This window comes from Elephas maximus, chromosome 24, assembly GCF_024166365.1.
Source record: "Elephas maximus indicus isolate mEleMax1 chromosome 24, mEleMax1 primary haplotype, whole genome shotgun sequence".
Lineage (NCBI taxonomy): Eukaryota > Metazoa > Chordata > Mammalia > Proboscidea > Elephantidae > Elephas > Elephas maximus.
In genome coordinates, this window is record NC_064842.1 from 39,045,264 (window position 1) to 39,068,735 (window position 23,472).

The 23,472-nt window shown below is 42.6% G+C and overlaps 1 protein-coding gene across 1 annotated transcript in view; it reads left to right on the forward strand.

Moving 5' to 3' along the window:
* Positions 1 to 8,496: 8,496 nt before the first annotated feature.
* The window catches only part of PAPPA2 (pappalysin 2), a 342,051-nt gene continuing 327,075 nt past the window's right edge, over positions 8,497 to 23,472 (forward strand). The window contains exons 1-2 of the mRNA XM_049868523.1: positions 8,497 to 8,727; positions 10,355 to 12,139. Coding sequence (XP_049724480.1) covers positions 11,239 to 12,139 — 901 coding nt within the window. The 5' untranslated portion in view covers positions 8,497 to 8,727; positions 10,355 to 11,238. The remainder of the gene's footprint in view (positions 8,728 to 10,354; positions 12,140 to 23,472) is intronic.

The following is a 23,472-nucleotide window of genomic DNA, read 5'->3' on the forward strand; positions in this document are numbered from 1 at the left end:
TTAAAAAAACATGGGAAAGAGAACAAAAAGGAATAAGCAAAGGCTCATTTTCCAAGAGCCTTTCCTGTTGGTGTCAAAGAAAAGTAGAGCAGAAACACGTGTGTCCAGAAAATACGACCTGTCTTTTTGTCATCTTCCGCTCCACAGTCCAGGTCTCCTCAAGTTTGACTGCATTCATAGCTTCAGAAATCCTGCCGACTACGCCATTAACTGTTGTAGGGGAAAAAAATCACGAAGCAAAAAGGTTTTATTTGGCATATATTCAAAAAGACAAAAGTTGAGAAGCGGAAAAGCATGCTGCCAGAGCTAATGTCTGCCCAGGTCCAAGGAAATATTACAGAATGAGCAAGAATGGGGAAGCAGACAAGCATGTTTCACAGCCATTCTGCCCAAGTCCAGAGAATATTACAGAATACATCAGAATGAGAAAATGGATAAGCATGCTGCCACAGACATGCCTGTCCGAGTCCAGAGAATATTACAGGATAAACAAGAATGGGAAAATGGACAAACATTCTGTCACAGCCATGTCTGTAACCAAGGAAGGTTACAGAGTCATCAGTATATATTAATGTTACAAATGGGCAAAACTATTTTCCTTTTCACAGATTGGCTTGAAACTGTCATCCTACATTTTGAATTGCCTTTCTTAACGATCATTGGTACAGGTTTCAGTAACGATAGTCAGGAGGGTCTTCATTGGCCCAACAAATTTCTATTCACTATATGATAATAGAAAAAGATAAGAGTGGAAAGTCTTTTGTGTTCAGGCGTATGTGAAATGGCCCCTAAAAGATATTTTCCAGGATTATTCTATCTATTGTCTTTATCTCAGGGCCCAACTGATGTGTCCTTGTGAGTCCTTGTGAGCCCAACTCCAGCCGGGTCACATTCTCTGTGCTCAAGGATAGGGACTAATGATTCCAATATTATTTCCTAAATCAATATGTGTGTGTGTGTGTGTGTGTGTGTGTGTGTGTGTATTTGGGTCTGCTAATGAGTGAGTTCATGTTTGCCATTTAAAAGGAAGTACTACAAGAGATAATGCAACAAAGAACATTTTAGAGGTTTATTAAAAAAAATTTATTTGATAATGGTCAAAAGTTTTATCTGACTGAAGTTTAATGGTTTAATTTATGAAATTTTTTAAAACTTTAATGTTAAATAACATATATAAAAAAATTGGGTTTCTTGCTGTAAAAATAACTAAATTTTCTTTGATTACTGAGTTAAAGGGCCAATCTATTCTTTGTGTAATTTGCCTCAAAGACAAAGGTTTGATCTTTCATTAGAATAAGATTCCTGAGTTGAAAATTAAGTTTTTTTGTTTACTTACAGATCTTTGGTTAAATAACTTTTTTTAAGTATTGTTTCACCGTAACTTATGAAACCTCCTGACAGCTTTAAAACTTAATAGAAAGCCATAAAAAAAAGTCTTTAAAGGAAAAGTGCTAAAAACATTTATTTACCATGTTATAAATTATACCTGTTGTTGAAATCAAGAGAAGTGCCTGATTCTCATTGGGTTAAAATTCACGTGTTAATATTTCCTCTTATGTTTTTGCCTAATATTATACAGCAAATGCACAATATTATATCATAATTTAAACTTTATTTTTTGATTTTAGCATCATCAAAGCCAATTGTTTAATTGAGGAATCCACATCATTTACTAGGAAGTTTTTCTTTTTTACTATTCAGGTATTCAGAGTTGATAATCTGGTCTATTCTTAGTCAAAACTATTATGTATTATATCTGAAGCCCTTTAAGATACAGTTAATGGTTATATTTAGAAATATTTTTATCTAAAGTTTTTTAAACTGATTTTATTTGGCCTTTACGTTGTACTTGTAATAAATTTCTATCAGGTCTTTCACTACTAAGGGTATTGTTTTTATAAATTAATCATGGCTATATATTAAGTTTTGTCATCTACAGATGAATTTTTACTTTGCTGATTTTCTGAAAACATTTGAACGAAAAAAGAAAAGATAGGCTATATTAGACTTAGGAAAAGGACTGTGATGAAACTCAACCAAGATTTCCAGGACTCCCATGCAGATGCTGATGGGTTCACAGACTGCAGTCAACCCAGAACCATTTGGAACAGAAATTAACTACACAAGACTGAGTAAATGAAATGATACTACGGCTTTTATGTAAAAGTACTGCTGATGTTTTAGTCTTTCTTTCCGGAAAAAAAAAGCTTTAAGGTCCTACTATCTAGATATAGGAAACCATTTCCTCTTTTCTCCTAAATTATCTAACTAGTGGGTTTAGATATTGTAACTCTTGAATTAGAATTTCCTCTCAGTAAACTTAACAAAGTTTTAAATCATAATCAGAAAAGTGCCTAAAATTTGATCTATGGTTTTATAAATTAGAATAACATTAGATTTCCTATGAGTTCTCTCAAGGAATAGTTTGTGCCTTAGTAGATAAATGTTGCTGTGTTTACATCAATACACAACCTTAGGGTTTAGAGAACACAGTTGCTGCTGAGGCACATGAAAAGCAGTTACTGATGCTGTTTACGCAGAAACGAACACCTCATGAGATTTGTTTCCTTGGTTCAAAGACCTTAGAGTCATGGTTTCATTGGTTATTTCAGACAATTTGGCCTAACGTTATTTGTTAGTGTTTCTATTTTACCTCATAATTTGCTGTGTGGTACCTGAGATCTTAAAAACCAGATAGTGCCCAGTTACCATTTATTGAACATTTTTGGTCAAAGATTATATAACAAAATCATGATTCAAAAGAGAGAACTGTAAAAGAGTTGTAATTGTCCTGAAATCCAGGTTCCTGGCTTTCATGGAGTTTGGGGCAACCCACACAGGCCATCACCCTTGGGTGTTCTTTTGAACCTAGAGCTTTGATGAAAAAGTGATTCCTGAAGCCATTTTGAGGCAAATAATTGTCCAGATAAACTAGCAAGGCCATTTTGCTCTGGGCATTGTGCTTTTTTTAAAAAACAATTTGGTCTGTTTTGAGAAACTGACTCCAAAGATCAGTAAATAGAGTTATATTTACGGTAAATCAGTAATCGGTTTAATCAGTCTTCTAGACAGTGTTGTGTGAAATACCTGTCTAATGTTTGTTATCAAACTCTCACCCTCTTGCTATACAGGAAATTACAAATCTTAAAGAAACCGGGTTCTCAGAGGAGATCGACTTCATGGCTCAGACTCCATTTTGTCTTAGGTTCTACTTCTGAAAAAGTGAACCATGACTGTTAATAGGTAAACCAAGGAAGGGCAGCGTGCCCTTGGGAAAAAACACTTAGTACGTTTTAGACAGATTAACTGGAGACCTCCAACAGGATAAGTCCATCTGCATTATTTTGCTAATCATGAATTCTCTAATGAAAACTTGGTTGTCTCATGTAAGTTTCTGTATTTTCTGTTTTCTCTAGACAAACTTTGTGTGTTCCTTCTAGATCTGTTTTTATGTGTTACATCCACCTAAACTGGTTTCGATGATCCCTTTTCAGCTGTTTGTGAGTTTATGTGGACAATGTCTTGTTTAGAGTCCTGCAAATGCATGGGCAATGTACTTTGGGAACTTTAGGATTATCTTTAGATACTCATAGTAAATATTAGAAAAAAAAAATTTTTTTTTTTTTTTAAAGGTAATGTTAATTTGTTACCTATTGTAAAACCCCATTGATCCAACACTCAGGGTATGGTTGGTAAATTTAATTCCTACTTGTGGTATATTTGAATTAAAGAAATTGTTAAGAAATTTATCAATCACTATGGGACAAATAACAGACAAAGTTGCTAGTGGGATGAAAATACAACAGTGATCTCTGACTTCATTAAGCCAAGTGACATGACATAACAGAACAGCCTTAGATTTTTATTTATTGGTCTAAGTAAAATGTAGTCTGTGCTGTAACAAATACCTCTTCTTGGATTTGGACAAATAACATAGAAGAAGTAGAACACATAGAATTGGACAATAAGCTACTTGGTTACTCACTGTAACACCCTTACAAACACCAGATTTATTGGGTTGGTTACCATCAGGAATAAGTACGTGAGCTAGATCACTACTGAAAGATAGTCCTGATAGTGTCAGACATAATAAAATCTATCCTCTGTTGTCTTACACACTTAAAAGGCAAAAGAGAAGCCTTGGGCTAAAATGTTGATGTACATTGAGTCTGCAATTGATGAAAATTTTCTTGTACTTAAGATCTGGTGAAGAATCAGATGGTATCTGGTGGAAAACCAGCACCACTGTGAGTTTAAAGAGTCTGTAATGGCCGCCATCTAGGAGCTCAACTAAGTCCAGGTATTGATCATCGATGTGTTATCTCTAATCTCCCATCAAAAAAAAAAGGAATGATTTAAGACATTATTCCCTGTTCTTGAACATAGCAAATGTGACCCAGCTGGAGCTGGGCTCACAAGGACTCACAACAACACATCAACTGGGCCCTGAGGTATACAGACAATAGCTAAGATAATCTTAGAAAATATTTTTTAGAGAACATGTCACGTAAGCCAGAAAACAAAAGACTTCCCACTCTTATCTTTTTCTACTAACATTTAGTGAATAGAAAATTTGTTGGCCCAATGGAGACCCTTCTGACAGGTTACTGAAACCTGTACCAGCTAAGACAGGCAATTTGAAATGTAAGATCACAGCTTCTAGCCAATCTGTGAAAACGTGAAGCTTTTGATGGTTTTGCCCATTTCGTACAGGACTCAGACAGACATGGCTGTGGCAACATGCTTATCTGTTTTCCCATTCTTGTCTATTCTGTAATATTCCTTGGATTTGGACAGACATGGACCTAGCAACATGCTTGTCCACTTCCCACTTTTGCCTTTTTGCATATACAAACCAGTTAAAGGATTTAAGTGGCTGTTCAAGATAAAAAAAAAAAAAAAGACTGGTAACTAAGTATCATAAAAATGAGTGCTGTAGAGATACTATGAATTGTTTTTGCTCTAGTGCTTTTATTAATTTTTATTTTAACCTTTCCTTGTATTGTCCCTCTTTCTAGACTAGCTTATGTGTCTTCCTATATGCCTTAATGAGTTGGTGCCTTCTCCCCGAAGGGTAGAGTCATTTCAGTAATTCAAAAGTTCCAGCTCCAAATGATGTTGATTAGGGATTTCAACCCATCCCCCATGGATGGCGGAGACAACAGTCCAATAAAGGGCCAATATAGATACACGAGAGTTATAATATTTTAGCTCAGACAACACAAGAGTTCCATAACTTTAACCTTTAGGGCTCTGTGCCCCCATCCAGCAGGAAGCAGATACAGAGACTCAAAGCCCTGTTTCCCAAGACTGAGAAACTCACAACAAAAAGGGGGGATTGGAACAGGCTGCTCGGCCATGACATAGACAGGACCTATGCCATTTTTCTCTCTTCTAAACTTATTCTTGACTGCTCAGTTCCTTTCTCCTTGTTGAAATTTTACTAAGGACTAATGTCCTTTTCAGATTGTAAAAACAAATGATATGATCTAAGAAAGTCTTATGACCACCGAAATCACCCCAAGAGACCGGTCATCCCTTGGGCAGATGAGATGATACCTTGGGACCATGATCACAGAAACCACCCCAGGAGAGAATGACATTCTACAAGTTCCTGAAACCAGTGATTTTGCCCTATAAATCTTTGAGCCAGTCTCCATTTGGGGGAGACAGGCTTTGGAGGAGATCATTCCCCTCTGTCTCCTATGTATTGATGCACATTAAAGCTCATGCTACTCACCTCACCCCGTCTCAGGAATTGGCTATCTGAGGCAGGTGGCTCTGATCCGTGAAATTGCGGTAACAGAAAGATGTGGCAGTTTGCTATCCTAAACGTAGCAGCATTGAAAACCCTATGGGGCAGTTCTACTCTGTCCTATAGGGTCACTATGAGTTGGAGTTGACTCAATGGCAATGGGTTTGGTTTGATTTTTTTTTTAGGTATAGATGTGTGACTCCAGCCCCGCAGACAGGTGAAGCTTCAGTGCGTAGCCAGAGGAGGAAAAAAACTGGATCGAGATTCAAGAGACCTGGGTGCTATATCTGGCCCTGGCATTAATTGTGTGATTTCACCTTTGTTTCTTCACCCATGGAAAAGGGGGCTGTAGTAGGCCCCCCAGAAAGAATCTCAGGTTACCCCACGAATGGTAGAGCCACTGACTCCCAGCTCTGTGCACTGAAGCAGAAAGCAACAACTCAAGCCTTTGAGTGAAATCCTTCAGAGAAACTCATTCTTCCCAGCACTCGCTGAATAAGATTCCTATAAACATATTGCTGAAATGTTTGTTTCCGGGTGTCATTTTAGACTGCAAGTAGCTAAAACAGATCCGGCTCCTATATATAGATACTGTGTTTGGTTGTGTTCTGGGAGGCTTTTATTACTACGCTCCCTGGCTGGCTCCCAGATGAGCTTTTCCCTCTAGGGATCAGATTTTGGAATCAGAAAGTCAGAGAGAAGCAGTGACCATATTAAGGGGTCTCTCTCTTTCTCCGCTAATGCTCTATACTGCAGGTGGACGCCAACATGGGGGCTGGCTCCTCCCTTTGCTCAAAGACTCTTACTAATAATGATGACAATGCTAATGGAAACTGACCAGCCCCATTATGGCAGCAAATACAAGCAAAACAGCTTTGGCGGCCTGTGCTTTAAAGGAGGCATAGTATAATTTGAGTTGAAATTAGCACAGATAGTCATAAACGCTCCAATCTTTAGATAAGAGGACTCAGGACCCTCTGTGGGTAGTCCATCTGATAGAAGCAAAGAAGGGGGTTATTCAGGGTGAGGTTTTTTGGGGGGGGGTAAGCGCCTGAATTTTACTTATTAATTCTTCAGGGAAAGTATGCTAAGGAAGAAGCTGAAAGGAGGAAAGTGGAGGTGGGTGCTAAAGGAAGAGGTATAGGGAGGAAGCAGGAGAGAATAGGGGTTTATTTAAAGAGACAATGTTGAAGCCTTGTAATCCAATTTTTTAAATACGTCAGATAACTAAGAGTTAGTCCTCTGCTGTGTGTCTTTTGTTTTCTGTGCACAAAGCCTAACCTCTGCCCCATTTTATAGTTTCTCTCTTCACCTGCCTCTGCAATTTCTGTGTTTAACCAGCAAGGATCTAAATGCTTTCCTGGTCTCCATATTGTATGAGCCTTACCATCTTTCTCTTTTTTCTTTTACTCTGCTTCATGCTTTTCTCCTCTCTTCCCTGTTCTTCTTTCTCAGTCCTTCCTCCTCCCAGACTCTTCTCTTCTTCCTTCGTCCCCTTCCCCTCCCCCTTCCATTTCACCCCTTTTCTCTTCAACCCTCCCTTCCCCCCTCTCCTCCCCTCCTTTCCTCTCCCCTTCTCTCCCCTCACTCCTCCCTTCTTTTCGCCCCTTTTCCCCTCGCCCCCTTTCTCCCCTTCTTTCCCCTCCCCACGTCCCCATCTCCCATCTCTTCTCCTTCTCCCCCTCTCTTTCCTCCTTTCCCTCTCCCTGCCTCTCCCTCTCGGTCCTTGTTTATCTGTCAGCTCCAGTTTCTTGTCTTATATAGATTTACCTGCAGGATAAGACACCGCTCCTCTTGCAAAAAACTGTTTAAGAAATCCATATCCTCTCCCTTCATTCCTTGGGCATTTCAGAAATGATATTCCTCCCCCAGCTACACCCGTCAAAATAAAATACATTCAGCCAGCTCCTGCTGTGTGTCCTTAAATCCATTCCCTCCAGCTTCGCTGGGTTGAAAGCCTGTACCCTAGAAGGGGCCTCCTGCATTTGCTGGCAACCCTGCTCTAGTCTGATCGCCACAGATAGTGCTTAGGAGTGAAAAAAGGGGGAAAAACCCTCTTGTTGGAGATTTCAAAACAGATTCTACCAGCTCTCAGATCTGTGCACTTGCCGAGTGGCAGGGCTTGGGGGAGAAGGGCAGGGGACTTAGGGTGCGGACGTTTGGCATAAACAAATAAGCAACAGAATTTATGCATAGATGTATGAAATTTTGGGTTTCCTTTGGCATATTTGGTGTCTGTCTCCCTGGCATCGAGGATGGGTGCTGTGCAAGTCTGACTCCTCTCACACTTTGGCTGACTCTGGGGTCTGTGTGTGTGTGTGTGGAACTGAGGAGGGGGTTGCTATGTTTTTGATCTGAGCCACTTACTTGATGGATTATCTGAATCCAGCCCACCTTTCCGCACATGTCAAACAGATGGGATCATTGTTAAAAGCCTTGAGAGAGCCGAGGCTGAGCGGTGGGTAAGGGAGGGTGGGGGAGGAGAGGAGGGGGGCCGAAGGAAGGGAGGGGGCACCTTCTAGTAGCTTTGTGTTTTTCACACATTGAAACTGACAGGAGTCCTCCTTCTCTGTGTGTGTTGGGGGGGCGTTTTGGGGGTCTGGGGCTGGTGAGGGGTGGGTTGGAAAGGAGGGAGAGAGGTGGGGTGTTGGTGGGCAGGGTTATGATGTCACAGCAAAAGTTACAACAGGAGGAAAACACAGAAATGGTTCAACATTTTTTTTTTTTTTAAACTTGGGACTGCCAAGAGCTGAAGGAGAGTGGTGAGCAAAGGAATGAAGGGGAGAGAGAGAAACTAAACTGGAAGCTTGAGTTTTGTGTGGCTTCTTGAAACCTTATGAATGGATTATTAGCAGCAGAAAGCCAGGAGAGACCTATAGGGGATGCAAGACCATTTACACATTAAAAGGGGGAGAAAAGCAAGGCGGGATGCTTCTTCCTTGCTGTGTTCTCCCTCCTTCCTGAAATGAATGGTATGAAACCTTTTTCTGAGGGTCCTGGGGGTGGCAAGAGGGAGGGGGAAGTTGACTTCTCCTTTTCTTACCTGAGCATCTCCCCTTTACTTAAACCAATGCTCCTCTCTTTCCTCCCCTCTTTTCTCTCCTAGTCTCTTTCCTCTGTCTTTCTGTTTGTCTGTCTTTCTGTCTTCTCTGACTTTTTCTACTCCCCCTACCCCTAACCCTAATCTATACTTGAACTGCTTCAAACAAACAACAAAAAAAAGACTGAGTCAGAAAGTGAGGGACATAGGGAAATGCAAAAAAAAAAAAAAAAAAAAGGACAGCCTAGGATAGAGGGCTATCTGTGCAGCAGTATCCACGTGCCTGGATTCATTTCTTCTGTGGGAACTTGCTTTTGAGGCTCCAGTGGTGTGCTGGGGATGAGGTGGCTCAGGATACAGCATTCAAGGCAAGTAAGTCAGTTATAAGCTGGGGTAGAAGAGCTTAGAAGATGATGAGGAGACCCAAGGCAGAAGAGACAGTATGTTCTTATTCCAAAGTATGTGGGCTGCATGTTTTATACGTGGGCAACACAAGCAATGGTTTTAAAAGTGTAAGAGATTTGTCTTATTATTGAATGAAGGCTCCAATGTATTTCTCTACCTTTTTGGTACCCACCTGTGGTCAAACATCCCTACCTGTGTTGAGAATTCAGCACCATGCTTTGTGTGTGTGTTTGTGTGTGTGTGTGTGTGTACATGCACATGTGATTAGGGGGTGGAGACACTGAGAGATAGCCTGCATCTAGGCAAACGTTATTACCGAAGCTGAAATCACATTATTTGCTTCCCCATCTGATCCATTCACTTCAAATCAATTGAACAAATAGTTTCTTGAGTCTGGCTGTTCATTTTTGTAAATTACTTATTTTGAGCATCTCATTTGTTTATATGTTCACTCAGCATATGGTGACTTTTAGTAACTTCAGATTGTGAAACTCCAGAGAGAAAAAAGAAGATCTGGGTAGTATGCATTCATGGCATTCCCACTTAATGCTTCTCACAGCAGAATAATTGATTTCTCATTTTTCCCAATATCCAATATAAAGTGAATTTGGGGTATTGCTCTTTTAAGTCCCAAATGATGGGAAAAAAAATACAGGAGATTTGTGACAAGATGAAAGAAAGAGATGCAAGCCTAGTTAGTCTGGATTTATTAGGCAGTGGACAGGTCTGTTCACAATGGTTTGTGAGTGTGTGTGTGTGTGTGTGAGAGAGAGAGAGAGAGAGGCAGATTACACACAGAAAAGAGTGCTCCAAAACAGTATTGATTGTTTGCTATTGATTGTGTAGGCTGCGGCTGCTGAAAGAGAAAGCCCGAGATGTTTACTGGGGAAACCAAGGGTAGCGTCTGTCCCCACTAGGCTGTCTCCCCAGTGCCTCGGTGAGGTGGGGAGGTTTTCAGGAGGAAGGAGGGGACAGGGAGTAGGTGGAGTGATGCACCGAACTTATTAGCTTTGACATCATCATTGTCTTTAAATGAAACAAACAAGAAGATAATTACAGGCAGAGAGAAAGGGAGAGAAGGGGAGGAGAGACTGGAGAGAACAGGTCCCCTGAAGTGTGCGCTCTTCTTCTCACTCTCGTTTCAATCTTTCCAGGGACCTACAAGACTCCCAGAACGTGAAGTCAAAGGCTCTCAGACTCATAAGATTATTAGAACAACAGATTGGCACCCCAAAGGAGAACTTTACAGAGGCTTGCAACATACCAACAAGTTGGAAGGGGATAAAACACCTTCAACAATCAACAACCCCAAGAACCAGGCTGAGGAAAAAATTCTAACCTGCACGGGCAGACTGGAAGCTGGTTGGGAGCTGGCTGAGGAGGACAACTGGAGAGAGCAAGTTAAGTACAAGCTTGGGTTCTTGTGTCCCTCTGTTTAAAAGTTCTTCTAGCAATTCGTTTGAAGGTAAATGTATTTTGAGTTACGGGCTACAGAGAGAAGATAACTCTGAGAGCAGGAAGAAGGAGACAGAAATGAAAATTAGAGGATAAGATTATTGTTAAGGACTCCAGGTAGCTAGGGGTGTGCGTTTGCTAGTAAGTGTGCATTTGAGAGAATTTGGCTCCGGCTCACATGTACCTCTTTTAGTATCAGAGAGGGGAGTGGCTATTGAAGAAGAAGAAGAAGAAGAAAGGAAATCTGAGCTCTCTGGGAGGAAATTTATAGGAACCAAGAGAAATCAACATCATTCTGCAAGCACTAAAATAGAGCAAGAAGAGAGGTTAAGGGAGCACCTTGAGGTGAAGAGAAACCCACAGAGTAGGGGATCCCCGAAACCACACTGGCAGAGGAGGATCCAAGGCAGGTAGTGAGAAGAGACGCTCTCTGGGGCTGCTTGAGAAAGTTTGGTCTGTGGACAAAACAGTTTCCCTGGTGACTATAGATCCGTTGCTAGCTGCCTCTTTCTCTTCTCCCCATCATTTCAGTGTGGTACCCAGAAGTTGACTTCTGATTCTGTAAAAGCTGCTGGGAGGAGGTATGATGAGCTTAAAGGTCCTGAGAATAAGCCTGGTGATTCTGGCTGGCTGGACATTCAGTCCTGCCAACTCTAAGCTGGACTGGACACACAAGAAATCCTTGGCCCAGAGGGGGCACCTGAACCAGGTGCTGTTGGAAGGGGAACGTTGTTGGCTGGGGGCCAAGGTTCAAAGACCCAGAGCTGCTCCCCAGCATCACCTCTTTGGGGTCTACCCCAGCAGGACTGGGAACTACCTGAGACCCTATCTTGGGGGTGAGCAGGGAACCCACAGTGCAGGGCTCAGTAAGGCAGACACCAAGGAAAAGGTGGAGAACCATGTTCTCCGAGACCTGACAGGAAATCCAGCAGGAAATCCAGCTGCCCCGTGGGTAGGGGGTGGTCCAATTGGGCAATCGGAGCTGCTGGGAGATGATGACACTTATCTTGGCAATCGAGGACTCAAGGAGTCTGTAGGTGAGGCTGGGACTCAGGAAAGCACAGCCACTGCTGACACCATTATCACCACCTTCACACGCCTGAAGGAACCCAAACTGGACACCCTCTGGAAGGGCCGAGCCAAGACTAGGCTTCATCGGCTAGTGGTGAAGAGGCAGGCAGAGGGCGAGCAAGGAGACTCTGACATCTCTCCTCAGCATCTCCACCCTTGGCCTAAGCCTCCCCTTATGCATGGGGTCAGAAACAGAGCATTGGAGGACAGCATCCGCAACAGTAGAGATGACCCTCACTGGGAAGGAGAGACCTTTCACCCCCAAGGAGGACTGCCTGTCTTGTATTTCTCAGGGAGGCTGGAGCGGCTGCTGCTGCGTCCAGAAGTGCTGGCTGAGATTCCCCGGGAGGCATTCACAGTGGAAGCCTGGGTTAAACCAGAGGGAGGACAGAACAACCCAGCCATCATAGCAGGTAATAACCCATTCCTGGGCTTTCTGTGGTCTTCAGGGTATGGCTGGCTCCATTTCTGACTGGGCTAGACATAGGGGGCAAGTAGGGAAAGGGAACAGAGCAGGGAAACCAGTACGGACTGGCCAGGGGGCAAGGGGCAACGGCCTTTATTCATCTGCAAGGCAGGATTCCAGACCCCATTGAAAATAAACCCACTGCCCTCGAGTCGATTCCAACTCAGAGTGGCCATTGAAAATAATGCCTCTGTAATCATTTAATCATAACAACAGTTGTCCTTCGTATTGATCTCATATAGCTCTGCAGGCTGTGTGTGCACCTAGAAGAACTTCAGCTCAACCCCTGGCCGTTTTTTAAATGGGATGACCTCTTTGGTTCTTTGTCAGTGAGAAAAGGTGTCCTACTCCATTTCTCATAGTCCTGAACGAGATACCCAGGCACCTTTCAAAACAGATGGGAGCCCAAGGAATTGGACAGTGAGTCCTGCCTAGCTTGGTCCTGGCAGTGAGGGCATAAGGCTGCCAGGTACACAGCCATCAAATTCTGACTGGCCCCCTTTGCTCCGAGCAACCCTGGAACTTGGCAGAAAGGTACTATCTGATCCAGGTCCTGGGGTTCCCTTTACTTTGTTCCAATAATTATGTGTCCAGCATAAGGGCTTTATGGAAAAGGTAGGCACACGTGGCCAGGATCCTGGGCTTCTAGTCTTGGCTGTTGTAAGAGAGACCTAAAAATGCAACCTTGTATAACTCATTGGTTTTCACCAGAGGCACCTGTCTGGGAACATTACCCATATTTGTTTTCCCCTATACCCAGATCTTGGCATTTGTGGTGAAGAAAAGAGTGGGGTTAGGAGTAATTGTCTTTCTTAACTTTACTGGGGGAGTTGGTTCAAGCAGGGGGTGGGTGATTAGACTTGATATTTCATTATTTAATATCTCATTACCTTATTGGATTTCCTATGACTCAACCCAAAGCTAGGCACATAGTAGAGCCATTTTAATCTTGCTAATTTGTATCATTTGCAACACCCTTTGATGCTGGCCAGTCTCATTACATTGATGCGGAAACTGAGGCAACAAGAAGTTTGCCAGAGGCAGGCTAGGAATAGAACTCTGGAGCTCCGAATTGCTTGACCACTCCCCAAATTAAAAACTTCAGGTTGCTGGATGCCTGTGAATAGATTTCAGACCAATGGGAAAGAAATCTGGACTGAGGGATCCTCTTCCAATGGGGCATTGCTGGAACATCCCTTCTGGACACTCTGTCTCCCCCTCTTTGGCTGTGATTTTTCCTTTGGAAGCTGGGATTCCCAGACACTGAGCACTCTAGAGTCTTCTGGTTTTGCTTTATTTTATTTTTGGTGGGAGAGGGGATAAGGGGAGGGAAGAGAGAAGGGGCTGGGCTGTAAGATAGGTGGGGGACAAAGAAAGAGTGCAAGGAAATCCTTATTCTGGAGCCAAATGGATGAAATAATGAGATGATTATCTGATCGGAGTTGGCAGCTTCACAGTTTTTCCCAGATGACATCTTCTTACTGTCTAATCTCACTTCCTAGTACCCATCTGCCAGGGAAACTGTGTGCTTTCAGTCTAGACTGAGCCTTGCAACTCTGCTTACCCCTCCAGTTGCAGTAGCAACATGGGGACCCAAAATCAGCTCCCTGAATGTACAGAATTAGAGAAGGGCCCAGTGGGAATACATATAGGAGGGTTCAAGAGACTATACTGCGTTGAGTTATTAAAGCCCAATCCTGGGGGAGACAGTTTCAGGGCAGTGAAGGTACCTGACCTCTGTTCTGTCCCTTCCAAGTCCTCCTGTCTCAGGCTCTGCATGGAGGAAAGTAGCATCATGGTTTGGTTCTAGTTACAGCACTCCCTCCCTTACCCACCTGTCCACCGCCATCAAACACCCCATCAACCTTGCCACAAAATACACACTCAGATCCTTCCCCAAAATGCCTATCTGAACTCTATTAACCTTAGGCCTGCAAAATTGGGCAGAAAACCTTAAAAAAAAAAAAAAAAACTCTTCATTGTGTTTTAGGTGAAAGTTTACACAGCAAATTAGATTCCCATTCAACAATTCATACACAAACTGTTCCGTGACGTGGGTTGCTTCCCCCACCACACACGCAGTGTGTCAGCAATCTCCCCATCTCCCCATTTCCACCCTGCCTTCCCCATTTCTGTCCCTCCAGTTTTCCTGCCCATCCTTGCCTTCTCATCTTTGCTTCTAGACAAATGTTGCCCATTTGGTCTCATATAGTTGATTGTTCTAAGGAGAACATTCCTCACAAGTTTTATTGTTTATTTTACATTGTTATTTGGCTGACAGATGACCTCTGGGAATGCCTTCAGCTCTAGATTTAAAGGGTGTCTCAGGGTGATAGTCTTGGGGGTTGCTCCAGCCTCTATCAGTCCAGTAAGTCTGGTCTCTTTTATGAATTTGAGTTCTGTTCTACATTTTTCTCCCATTCTAACCAGGACCTTCTATTGTGTCTCTGGTCAGAGCCAGCAGCGGTAGCAGGCACCATCTAGTTCTTCTGGGTCTGAGGCTGTGGTTCCTGAGGGCTATTTAATCCTGTGAATGAATTGCTTCCTTGAGCCTTTGATTTCCTTCTCTCTCCTTTGCTCCAGACGGGAAGAGACCAATCATTGTATCTTAGATGGCCACTCACAAGCTTTTAAGCCCCCAGATGCTGCTCACCAAACTAGGATGTACAACATTCTTTTTATGAGCTGTGTTATGCCAATTGACTTATATGTCCCCCGAGACTATGGTCCTTAGCCTTCAAGCCCAGTAGCTCAGTCCCACATGGTGTTTGGATATGTCTAAGAAGTTGTGATAACTGTGCCACCTACGTGCTCTATTATATATATGAATATATATGCAGCACACACAAATATATATATATGTATTTCCTTTTTAGGCCCACTGCAGGAAGGATGAGAGATAGGGGCCCACCAGGACAGGGAATACCCAGGGCTGCCTCTTCTCCACCTTCCATCCTGTTTCTTTCTTCAGCATGATGCACATTAGCAAATATTCAGTGCAGACTTAGGGTGAAAGTCTAGGAAAGGTGGAGTTTGGGAATGAGACCTTCATTCTTTAGGATTCTGGCAGCCGGGCTCTTGAGGGCTCAGGCATCCTTGTCTGAGTGCAAGTGCTTAGCTACTTACAGTTACCTGTGGACCCGACGGCTGAGACCAGGAGGTTGAAGCTCTTCTGGAGTAAAGGTCTCTGATTTGTACTAACTTACTTCTATCAGCAAATCAGCCAGACTTCCCTCTCTTACCCTCCCGTTGGCTCTTATTTGGCTACTACCTGTTCTTAGGATTGTTGGCCTTCACTTATGCAGGATGACTATGATAGAAGCATTTTCCTTGGAGCTAAACAGCTATCGTAGTTCTGCTACTCCAGAGGGTTAATCCATGGTGCTGCAAAACTTGGCTCGCACATTCTTTCCAACAGTTCTCAAACCTTACCTTCTGCCTACTTAACGTAAACTGTTTCCAGGTTCTTAATCTGCCCAACTTGGGGAATTTTATTTTCAACAGGGATATCAAGCAATCCAACTACACCAGCCCTTGTACCAGAACCCCCCATGAGACGTGGTGCCATAGGGAATACTTCCCACACAGGGCACTAGGTGGCAGTGTTGCTTCATGCACAGGGAAGTAGGCGCACCTTTGGAAGCCACGTAGTTGGAAATAATGTCTGATATTGGAGGGCTGTCCCTGCCCTGGCCTCTGGGCTGTATTTAGTCATCCCCGTCCCAGAGTTTTCTTGGTATTCATCCCTCAGGGTTAGCTTCATACAAGACTTTTTTGGAGGGCCTGTGTGAAAAAGGCTCAAGTGGCATTTTTATGGTTGTAGCAACTTGTAGCAAACTAGTAAAGAAGACAAAATCAGCTAGAGTTAACTACTTCCCCCACGGTGGGGACCACAGCTCAAATTTCCAAATTCTTCCAGAATAGGAAACTGGACTACAGAGTGGATTGCCCGATACTTTCATTTAGGTCTGAGGACAACGTAGGCCTCAGAACCTTCAGGTGCTGAGACTCCGGCTGTAAGGGGGAATGATGTGTCCGGCCCCAGCAAGTTAGCCCTTCTGAGGTTGCCTAATTCCTGTAGCTGTGAAGTAGGCAACTGAGGCCTGGATACAACCATATGCAACTGCTCTGATTTTGCTGCGTCCTCCATAAAGTGGCTACTCAGGGGCCTGCCAATTTAGGGATATGTGGACACCTAGGAGTAGCCCGAGGTCAGGGGACCATTTGGACGGGCCACTGGAAATGCGTAGTGGACGTAAGCCAACTTCTGTCCCATCCTGGTGTGAAAGCTATGGTGCCCAACCCTTAAACCATCCTGTTCCTTTCCCTTCCTTCTCAACTTCCTTTCCTCTCCTTCAACCTCAACACACACAAAACAAAAAATTTAATAGGTTCTTCCTCACCCATAATTGATTTCAAATGTTCCCTGAAGCTGCCCAGCTGAGTAACCACCTGCAGCTCCAAGCTGCAGGAGACTGAGTCACTAAGTCCATGGCAGAATTAGAGCCCGAGCCCAGGTTTCTTCATTCAACAAATATTTATTGAGTGCCTTGCCATGTATAGCATGCAAGGCACTGTGGGGAATACAAAGATGTCTAAGAAGCTGCCCCTGACTTGAAGAAGAGCTTTCCTTCTCTGGGGACCGATGTTTTAGAGCTTATCACAATGTTGCAGGAGGAAGGGCATGAACTTGGGAGTCAGACAGACCTGCCTAGAATCAGATGCCATCTCTGACAGTTATTAGTGCTGCGATCTTTGGAAATTCATTGAACTTCCCTGAGCTTTGGTTTCCTCAAATTGAAAAATGAGATAATGTCTTGCAGAGTTGTTATGATGTTTAAACAAGTCATGTATGTAAAATACCCGGCACAGGGCTTGACACGTGGTAGGCATTAACAATGGGAAACAGTTATTACTAAGAGCAGTGTATTAACCTACTCAACTTTGGTTTTAACCCACTAACCTGTAATTTCTCCTGAGATGGGATATTAACTTTAAGTTCTTAGGAATTTAGTTTGTTAATCTGTAGAACAAGAATGGTAGTAAATAGGCTTCCCCCCGCCGCAAGGTGTTCTAAAGAAGATTGAGAACATTGTAGAATCAGAGGCTTGAAAGGGTTTTTGCTTTTTTTTTTCCTTTCTAATGATCTGTTCTTTTTAGCTTAGGCAGTGCTATTTCTAAAGAATTTGCAGTGGTACTAAGGGTTTTTGGGGGCCACAAACTCTGTTGAGGATCTGATGAGATCTATGACCACACCCAAGAAAAATGTATAAATGCACATAATATACAATGTTTGGAGCTTTCTGGATTTCCTGATGGCCAAGGTCTGCTGACCTTAGGTTTAAAACCTTTTGTTTAGGGCATATTGATAGCTTTTCTGTTGTGAATGGTGTCTGTCTTAGTTATCCAGTGCTGCTATAACAGAAATACCACAAATGGATGGTTTTAACAAACAGAAATTTATTCTATCATAGTTTAGGAGCCTAGAAGTCTGAATTCAGGACGCCAGCTCGAGGGGAAGGTGTTTTCTCTCTGTTGGCTCTGGAGGAAGGTCCTTGTCAGCAATTTTACCCTGGGTCTAGGAGTTTCCCAGCACAGGAACCCTGGGTCCAAAGGACACGCTCCACTCCTGGCTCTTCCTTCTTGGTGGTAGGAGGCCCCTTCTCTGCTTGCTTGCTTAATCTCTTTTATATCTCAAAAGGTATTGACTCAAGATACAACCTAATTGTATAGATTGTGTTCTACCTGATTAACATAATTGCCTGTAATCCTGACTCATTAACATTATAGAGATTAGGATTTACAACAAATAGGATAATTACATCAGATCACAAAATGGAGAACAACCACACAATACTGGGACTCATGGCCTAGCCAAGCTGATACATATTTTGGTGGGACACTATTCAATCCATGACAGCATCTAAGTTATGAGATGTCACAAGATGCTGTGATTACACCTCTCTGTGCCTGGCAATATCCCCTTCTCCCAATAAGGAATCTATGAACTTAAAGAGAAGAGTATCACTCATATGGAATATACTCACTGAAGAAAGATTCACATAAACAGATAGACATATAAACATAGATGTAAAGAGAATTTAAAAGGTGGGTCGTGTGTTCTATCCCCCTTTTATGCAGTAGGACTCAACGATAGACAAGAAGCCAAGTCCATACCTTTCTCAGAGTTTCTCTGAAGATGAACTCTTCATGACCCTCCTCCTCAGGTGCCTCCTCTTATAGTGTTTTGCACTCTCAGGATTGCCTGAGGAATTACCTCTTCCTACCACATTATAACTCTGCTTCCCAATCGGGATCAAGATGGGCAGCTAAGTAGTGGCAAATCCACCCTCAGCATGGAAGCACCGTGGATGTAAGGGCCTGTGGGTGATCTCTGGGTAAGTGTGCTTACTGAGACAAGGTTGAGTGGCTTAGTCACTTAGTACTGCTGGAACACAAATAAAAATGGGTGGCTTTAAAGACCAAAACTTAATTTTCTCACAATTCTGGAGGCTAAAAGTCCAAATCCTGGTCTCAACCATGTTGATTCCTTCCTTTTCGGTAGCCCTGAGCATGTCTTAGTTCCTTGGCTTGTAGGCAATCCTCGCATGGCATCTGTTTTCCCCCGTATGTGTGTCTGTGTTTATTCTAGTCTTTTGATAACTCAGAAGTGATTAGGTTTAGTATCTACCTCCATACTCTTGTTACCTCATCAACGTAACAAAAAAAAAAAAACCCTATTTCCAAACAGGGTCACATTTACAGGTACAAGGGCCAGGAATTCAACACGTATTTTTGGGAGGACACAAATCAATCCATAACAATGAGATATTTATTTAAGAATGAACAAGGTATATGCCCTGACCGAGGTAAGCTAGCATCTGCCATACAGGAGAGTTTTTATCATGTGGCTATATGGCCCTCCAGAAAGAGGTGATGTGGAGGGAGAGTGTAAGATGTCTGATTTCAGACTTAAAACACACTGCCATTGTGACTCTGAGTTTCACACTCTTTTGCTGTGCCCCTCTCCTCTCTATGGAATCTTCCCTGATCCCCCTTTGTGAATATGCTCTCTACTTTTCTGCTTCCATAGCACTTCGTATGTGGTTTCCTAGGGTACATATTCCTGCCTTATTAGTTGTGTATATGTTTTGTTTCTATCCACTTTAAGTTCCTCAGGAGCCAAATCCATGTCTGATTCACTTTTGCAATCCCAAAATATTTAGCATGGTGTTACCAATTACCAGTTGCGATCAAGTCACCTCTGACCCCACACGTGTCAGAGTAGAATTGTGCTCCATGGGGTTTTCAGTGACTGTTTTTTTTGGAAGTAGATCACCAGGCTTTTCTTCTGAGGTGCCTCTGGGTGAACCTGAACTTTCAACCTTTTGGTGTGCAGTCATGTACTTAACTGCACACTCAGAAACTCTAGCACAGTGTTGGACTTTGAGTTATATTTGTTGAACAGATGAAGTAGAAATATAGATTGCTGGATGCCCATTTGGGATAAGAAAGACAGTGAGGGGAACTTACTGAAATTCTTCGTGGGAACCAGGGCAGCAGCTTTCAAATTTTGCTTTTGCGGCCTTACAGAGGTGTCTTAGGGGCTTCTGAGGGGAAATGTTGGGGCACAGGGCTCTTACCCTTAACGGGAGAAGCCCGGTTCTTCTATGTTTATATGAAGAAAAGGCTTGCTGTTTGGTGCCCTCGGGTCAGTTCCGACTCATAGCGACCCTAGATACAACAGAATGAAACATTGCCCGGTCCTGTGCCATCCTCACAATCATTGCTACGTTTGACAGCATTGTTACAGCCACTGTGCCAATTCATCTCATGGAGTGTCTTCCTCTTTTTCACTGACCCTCTACTTTACCAAGCATGATGTCCTCCGGGGACTGGTCTCTCTTAATAAAATGTCCAAAGTATGTAAGATGAAATCTTGCCATCCTTCTAAGGAGCATTTTGGTTGTACTTCTTCCAAGACAGATTTGTTTGTTCTTCTGGGAGCCCATGTTTTATTCAATATTCTATGCCAGCACCATAATTCAAATGCATCAGTTCTTCATTGGTCTTCCTTATTCACTGTCCAGCTTTCACATGCAGATGAGGTGATTGAAAATACCATGGCTTGGGTCAGATGGACCTTAGTCTTCAGAGTGACATGTTTGCTTTTTAACACTATAAAGAGGCCTTTTGCAGCATGTTTCTCTGATTCAATATGTTGTTTGATGTCTTTTTAAATAATTTTTCATCATTTGATTTCTTGACTGCTGCTTCCATGGGCATTGATTGTGGATCCAAGTAAAATGAAATCCTTGACAACTTCAGTCTTTTCTCCATTTATCATGATGTTGTTTATTGGTCCAGTTGTGAGGATTTTTGGTTTCTTTTGTTGAGGTGTAATCCATACTGAAGGCTGTGGTCTTTAATTTTCATCAGTAAGTACTTCAAGTTCTCTTCACTTTCAGTAAGCAAGGTTGTGTCATTTGCATATTGCAGGTTTTTGATGAGTCTTTCTCTAAGCCTGATGCCATGTTCTTCTTTTTTTTTTTTAATTTTTATTGTACTTTAAGTGAAAATTTACAAATCAAGTCAATCTCTCATACAAAAATTTATATACGCCTTTTTATATACTCCTAGTTGCTGTCCTCCTAATGAGACAGTACACTCCTTCCCTCCACTCTCTATTTTCATGTCCATTTGGCCAGCTTCTGACTCCCTCTGACATCTCATCTCCCCTCCAGACAGGAGCTGCCCACATAGCCTCGTGTGTCTACTTGAGCCAAGAAGCTCACTCTTCACCAGTACAATTTTCTATCCCATAGTCCAGTCCAATCCCTGTCTGAAGAGTTGGCTTTGGGAATGGCTCCTATTTTGGGTTAATGGAAGGTCTGGGGACCATGATCCCAAGGGTCCTTCTAGTCTCAGTCAGACCACTAAGTCTAGTCTTTTTACCAGAATTTGAGGTCTGCATCCCACTGCTGTCCTGCTCCCTCAGGGGTTCTCTGTTGTGTTCCCTGTCTGGGCAGTCATCGGTTACAGCTGGGCACCATCTAGTTCTTCTGGTCTCAGGCTGTTGTAGTCTCTAGTTTATGTGGCCCATTCTGTCTCTTGGGCTCATAATTACATCGTGTCTTTGGTGTTCTTCATCCCATGTTCTTCTTTATATAGCCCAGCTTCTCAGATTATTTGCTTAGCATACAGATTGAATAAGTATGGTGAAAGGATATAACCCTGTGGCATACCTTTCCTGATTTTAAACCAGAAGAAAGGGCTTAATTACATTTTTAAAATATGTTTAAGCCCTACAACTATACAGCAAAGGTCACGCACTATCGCCTATGGGCCACACCTGGCCTGAAGCCTGTTTTTGTAAATAAAGTTTTATTGGGGCACAGCCACACCCACTCAATTATATATTGCCTATGGCTGATTCCATGCTAAATGGCAGAGTTGAGTAGTTGCAACAGAGACAGCATAGCCCATAAAACATAAAATATTTACTGTCTGGCCCTTTGCAGAAAAAATTTGCTGCCCCCTGCTCCACAGCATTACTTCTCAAACTTGAATTTGCATATTAATCACCCGGGGCTCCTCTTAAAATGCCGTGGCTGCTGTGGAAATACACCTCTCAGTGGATGCCATGAGAACATGCCTCATAGACATCCAACTACTAAGGGTTTCATTGACCAAGAATTCCAGCTGCTGGGCTGTGAAATCCGTCACCGCTTTTGTACTGAAGCCACATGTCCCTTGGGCTGCTCCCAGCCATGGGAATACATATCATAGTGGATGCCATGAGAACATGCCTCAGAGACCTCCAACTACTGAGGGTTTCATTGACCAAGGATTCCAGCATCTGGGCTGTGAAATCCATGACAGCATTTGTACTGAGTCCACATGTCCTTTTGGGGTGCTACCTTTAGAGATAAAGGCAGACCAGTTCCTTGGAGACACAGGACTCCTCTGATGGCTGACTTTGACTCAAGAACTCTCGAAGGCCTTGCACAACGTTCCTTGGACTGCACAGCAGTCTAGGATGTTTTCACTCTATCTTTTTTCCTTCTCTCCTTCCCTCAATGTCAGATTTGCATTATGGTCTGATTGCTGTCCCTGCCTTTTCAGGCTCCTTATTTTCTCTCACAGGTGTCTCCCCTGATAAAGTCTTTGTACATATAATCCTATCTTGGCTTCTGCATTTTGGAGGACCAGACTGACATAAATGCAGATTCTGGTCCTGTAGGTCTGGAACAGCCTGAGAGTCTGCATTTCTAACAGGCTCCTGGAGACCCTGGGTGGTACAAGTGGTTAGTGCCCTGAGCTGCTAAGTGAAAGGGTGGAGGTTTGAGTCTACCCAGAGGCAAATCAGAAGAAAGGCCTGATGATCTACATTTAAAAAATCAGCCATTGAAAACCCTACATAGCACACAGTTGAAACACCTGGTGTCTCCAAGAGTCTGAGTCAGCTCAACGGCAATTTTTTTTTTTTTTTTTAAAATAGGCTCCTGGGTGATACTGATGTTTTTAGTATGTGAACTATGATTTGAGCAGTAAGGCTCTAGACTCATAAGTCTAGAGCAGGGGTCCTCAAACTTTTTCTGTAAGGAAACAAATAGTAAATAGTTTAGGCTTTATAGGCCATAAAATCTCTGTTGCTATCATTCAATTCCGTTGTTATAGCGTGAAAACAACCATAGACAATATGTAAACAAATTGACAAGTTGTGTCCCAATAAAACTTTATATACAAAAACAAGTTGTGGGCCAGATTTGGCTCACGGACCATAGTTTTCTGAGCCCTGGAATAGAGGGTTCTTCCTGCATGCCACGGTTTTTTGACAGCCCTCTTTTACTTTGCTTCCCAGTTCTGCACTATTCATAATAGTCCCAATAAAAGAGACTGGTCCCTAAAAACGTGTGAAGTTGTTCAAGTTAAAACAAAACTTAGCAGAGATTTCCTACAGGAAACAAATCATGCTAACTTCTTAGTATGAGTATTTCAGGTGGTTTATATTTATCTCTTTGCTTTTCAAAAAATAGCTTTATTGAGATATAATTTAAAACCATAAAGTTCACCTGTTTAAAAACCATAACTAATCATTTTTGCTGTATTTACAGAGTTGTGGAACCATCTAATTTTAAAACATTTTCATCATTCTCAAAAGAAATCTCATAACCATTATCAGTCACTTCCCATTTCTTCCTCTTTTTCATCCACCCACCACAATCTTAAGAAAACATTAATTTCCTTCCTATCTATAGATTTACCTATTCTGGACAT